Below are 4,827 nucleotides of genomic sequence, written 5' to 3'. Positions count from 1 at the left end.
AATCTTGACTTTAATATATTTAAGGGATTTTATAATTATTAAAAATATCTCACCATAATTAACTTCTTGTGCATTTGTACAATCTCATTATGAGATTTATCTCCATTAATCCTCTTAGTCTTTTAAGACAAATAGGTCTCGGAGATGTTAACATGTTAATCTACTTATGCCATAAGGAATTTATATCTAATTGCAACACGTATTACTTTACAGGTTTTAGACAAAATTCATTTCTATCATGAAATGTTACGGCATATAATTTGCAATAAAGAAATTAAGATTTCTTAGAAATCTCTTGAAACACTGATTCTTCAAATAAATTTTGAAGAATCGGCTTCCTACTATATGATCCAACCACGAACTTGCTCTGATACCACTGTTGGAATCGGAGCGCAGCGGAAGACATATAATGAATCATGGATCTTTTGTGGTACATATAGTTTTGCACAAAATTATATAAAACATACCTCGAGACCTTGATAGGTGTGAATAATATCACGGACAAATAAGACAGATAAGAGCCCCACGTGTGACTCCTCTAGCGGTATCCACGCGCACTAGATCACGAACTTGACACGATCCGTTAGGTGCTAGCCACTTGGATCGACAAAGTCTTGGAAGCACTACCGATCTCTTTTGGTGGAAGACGAAGTTGACGAAGGAGAAACGGAGAGACTGAAAGACTTACTGTGATTCTTTCCGAGGATGGCTATTTATAGCTTCCAAGGAATACGAAGAGTTAAGCTTTCAATTAATTCATCATTTATGATCTTCATTAATAAGGAAGATGAAGAGTTATAGGCTCCATAAATTCTTCATTTATAACCTTCATTGTGATAACTCTTCAAATTCTTCATTAATTATCATTATGATGACTCTTCGAATTCTCCATTAATCATCATGATTATGGCTATTCGAATTCTCTCTTCTTTATATCAAATAAATCCATATTTGATCTTGATTTCGACTAGCTTCCGATACCATTGTTCATGTCTATGTGCTATGCGTGCGACCCTCTAGGTTTTATACACGAAGGCAGTGTAAATCCATACACAGACTAAGGTAACCGTCTAGCAACAGTTTTTAGCCACCCAACGCAATAAAATTAATATCAGTCATAAACTGTAAACCACTATGAACCGATTACTGTGTAATTCAATCTCTTCATCTAAAGCCTACATCCCAATTAATTCGATACATTATGCATCATTACAAAATTAATTGTTTTACTTGATTTCCAAGATACAATAGACTCCTCTTGAATGATAAATCATTCCTCCCATGGCCATGAAATTTGAGTCACTAATATCTCTATCAAGCGGTCAGGATGTTAACTCCTAATCCAAGAGAGCGATGAATCCTCTATTAACTAAACACTATTCTCTCTACGTTTTGTCATACACCCAACTACCGTATTAATCACAATCCGATTAAAGACTGCTTTTAACGGCGTCAAAGCACATAACTCCACGCATAGAATAAATGAATGTCTCAAGTCAAAAGATTCATAAGAGGAATAACCAATGATGCTTAATATGTGGTCTCCTCTTGAGCGGGTCGTGTCCAGTGTACCTCTAAACTCAAGGCACCCCCAAGTACAACTTGGATATCCATCCCTCCGATCTATCTCGACCTAGTCATACTCAGCGTTGATCTAGATATCTATGTCCCCTCTAGATATCTATCCGATCAAGGACAGTTTTCAGATTAATATACCCATTAATCTGTGGGACTTTATCATTAATCATATACGTACAGAAAAATAAATAATTAATGATAAATTCTTGCCTTTATTAAATAATTATCCACAAAATACATAAGGAGTGTCTTGGCACATAAGTGCACACACTAACAGATTTGACAAGAATTTAAAAATCTTATTATTGTATTTTTTTTAAGAAAAACAACTTCACCATCAATAACTTGGCTCATTTAGTCGGTCTATTAGAAGAGAAATTTATTTTCGATGATTTTATTTATAATCTCTCGGTATACAATTGATATGGAATGCAATTACAACTATAATATCTACAATTTGTCACCAAATATTTAACAATTTAATCCTCAAGTATGATATATTTATAGAATTTTTTCTTTTAAATAAGACACACAACGATAAGATACTAGACTTCTAGAACGTCTGTCACAAATGTTTTCCGATTTACTTAATGAACTGTGTGAAATATCCATAGGATTGGATCAAACAGTTCAATGTTACCTGATTTATTATGTTTTTATTAATATAGAATCATGAAGGAACCGATAAAATCATATATGATAATAATTTTATCGTTATACCAAACTCTAATCTAAGATCTACAATCTACGATACACTCGTAAAAAATTAGGCCAGTTCATCAAAGACTTTTGGAACATTAATTTTTATGTTAAATTATTGCCAACATAAGTACTAACTTTATTTTTTATAAAACTTTTATTTAATAATAATAATAATAATAATAATAATATTAAACCGTCATAATCATGAAGCAAATTGTAACTGACACGATAATCTCTTTGACAATCAAGATACAATTAAGATTCACTATTCCCCGGGATCATGGTGTCGCAGTAAGATATCTAGATTATCACCTAGGTATCTATTTGTAGAAATTTTTTCGGTAATCTCTTTGACAATCAAGATACAATTAAGATTCACTATTCCCCGGGATCATGGTGCCGCAGTAAGACATCTAGATTATCACCTAGGTATCCATTTGTAGAATTTTTTTCGGTAATCTCTTTGGCAATCAAGATACAATTAAGATTCACTATTCCTCGGGATCATGGTGTCGCAGTAAGACATCTAGATTATCACCTAGGTATCCATTTGTTGAAATTTTTTCTCCAAATGGGAGCGTAATCAAAGGATGTTGAGCCTCTGGGTTAGTCGTCGTGTGCGCTTCTCGATTTACTCTGATGATCAGTAGAAAACTTTTATAAAATCAAATCGATCATCCCAAAAATAATTAATAAAATTAATTGGGATTATCTTTACAATACTCAAGTCAAACAATTCAACAGGCAATCTCTTCACCAAAAACTAAAAAAAAAACAATTTTTACACTAAATTATTTCCACAGAGGTAATTCTTCATTTAAGAACTCAAATGAAGAGTTCAAAGTTCAAACACCATCTTATTCAAGATGTTCATAAATAAGAACATAATCCCAAATACCCACCTTATTCAAAGATACCTCCATATCTACTTAGTGATTTCCGTTGACAATTCTACCTCCGTCAACGACGATAACCTGACCATTCACGTAGCAAGAAGGAGGGAGGCAAAGGAAGGCCACGACGCCAGCCACATCCTCCGGCTCCCCCAAACGCCCAAGAGGCAAGCGATGATTTTCCCTCGCCACAAATTCCTCATCTTCAAGCAACTGCCACAACAAACAAATTCATATTCATCCGCCAAAATCAATTATTTTTTTGGCAGATAATCATTTCTTTTCTAGATAACAAAAAGCTGTGTTCACTTACAAAGTCAACGAGTGGTGTTTTTATGAATCCTGGAGCTACACTGTTTGTTCTAATGTTATCTTTGGCCCATTCACATGCAAGATTTCTCGCCAGTTGATTCAATGCTCCTAATCAAATGAAGAGAGAGAGGGAGAGAGAGATCTAAGAGAATAGTTCATCTTCCAAATGATTCAGACAAATTCAATCTATGCAAGAAATACCTTTTGTTGATGCATACACAGACAGATGATCCCAGGCAATGAAGGCAGAGATGGAGGTGATGAACACAATACTCCCACCTCCACAAGCCTTAAAGAGAGGATAAGCGAGTTGGCTCAAGTGGAACGCCGATTCCAGGTTTGTGCTGATCAAGAGCTTGAAATCCTCCGGGGTTTGCTCCATCGCCGGTTTGAAGATCGCTGTCCCTGCATTGTTAACCTGCAAAACGTACGAAGAAGATTAAGATTTAATTTGTTTAGGTTTTAGAAGGGGAGGAAAAGAAAAAAAAAAAAAAAAAAAAGGTGTAATTAATACCAGAATGTTGAGCTTCCCGTCGAATTGGGACTTCACCGTCGCCATGAGCTTCTCTCTCTCGCTTGGGGAGGAAACGTCGCAGACAGATCCGGTGACTTTGAGCTTGGAACCGCGCCATTCCTGCAGGCACTTCTCCAGATCTGCTTCGCTGCGGGCGCAAGTGTGCACCGCCGACCCAAGTCTGGCGAGCTCCTCGACGATCGCATACCTAAATTAAGCTTGATGGATGAGTAGAAATATATAGATGGAAAGAGATGGAGTATTCGATCGAGGAATGTAACTAACTACCCGATTCCCTTAGAGCCTCCGGTGACCAGAGCAGTCGTCCCGGCGAGAGACCATCGGTTTGTGCTAATGGGAGTGTGTTCCGGCACGCTGCTCATGCTTCTTTTTGGGAAAAGAACTTGAGACTGAGGGGGGAGAAAGGCGCAGGCAGAAGATACTGATTTCCTATGCAATTGTTGCTGAAATGATAGTAGGATATGGGACCATTTATAATGGCAGACGTGGTTAAAGAAAAATGTTTATATTTAATGTATCTTGTTTTTAGTTGGGTCAGTGGGATAGAATAGAATTTCTAATGGTATGTAGAAAAATTTTATGGGGTTGAAATGATCACTCCTAAGGATAATGAATGATGTGAATTGAATTTATCATTTTTGTTAGTGGGATAGAATAGTTAAGTTAGTGGGGTTATGGATAGGAGTGTAAATGAGCTAAGCCGCTTGTGAGCTATTCGAATCTCGATTTGGTAAAAACTCATTTGAGCTCGTTTAATGAGTCTCGTTAAGATAAACAAACCAAGCTCAAGTTTCACAATATTCGACT

General features: G+C 36.2%; 1 protein-coding gene across 1 annotated transcript; it reads right to left on the bottom strand.

Moving 5' to 3' along the window:
- Positions 1-3,044: 3,044 nt before the first annotated feature.
- Positions 3,045-4,466, bottom strand: LOC122017453 (noroxomaritidine/norcraugsodine reductase-like). Its single transcript, XM_042575074.1, has 5 exons — positions 4,288-4,466; positions 4,000-4,207; positions 3,687-3,903; positions 3,487-3,593; positions 3,045-3,386 (listed from the first exon to the last, which is right to left on the bottom strand). The coding sequence occupies exons 1-5, from the start codon at positions 4,380-4,382 to the stop codon at positions 3,210-3,212; spliced, it is 804 nt and encodes a 267-aa protein (XP_042431008.1). The 5' UTR covers positions 4,383-4,466; the 3' UTR covers positions 3,045-3,209.
- Positions 4,467-4,827: the final 361 nt, after the last annotated feature.

This window comes from Zingiber officinale, chromosome 8B (genome assembly GCF_018446385.1).
Source record: "Zingiber officinale cultivar Zhangliang chromosome 8B, Zo_v1.1, whole genome shotgun sequence".
Lineage (NCBI taxonomy): Eukaryota > Viridiplantae > Streptophyta > Magnoliopsida > Zingiberales > Zingiberaceae > Zingiber > Zingiber officinale.
This window is presented reverse-complemented; position numbering and strand designations above follow the sequence as displayed.

Bases quoted from the DNA above. Each gene is read 5' to 3' on its own strand.
- LOC122017453 (XM_042575074.1), bottom strand. From the start codon at position 4,382: ATGAGCAGCGTGCCGGAACACACTCCCATTAGCACAAACCGATGGTCT. The intron at 3,904-3,999 runs GTATTAATTACA...TACGTTTTGCAG, and splicing joins ACGGGAAGCTCAACATTCTG to GTTAACAATGCAGGGACAGC. The intron at 3,594-3,686 runs GTATTTCTTGCA...TCATTTGATTAG, and splicing joins TGTGTATGCATCAACAAAAG to GAGCATTGAATCAACTGGCG.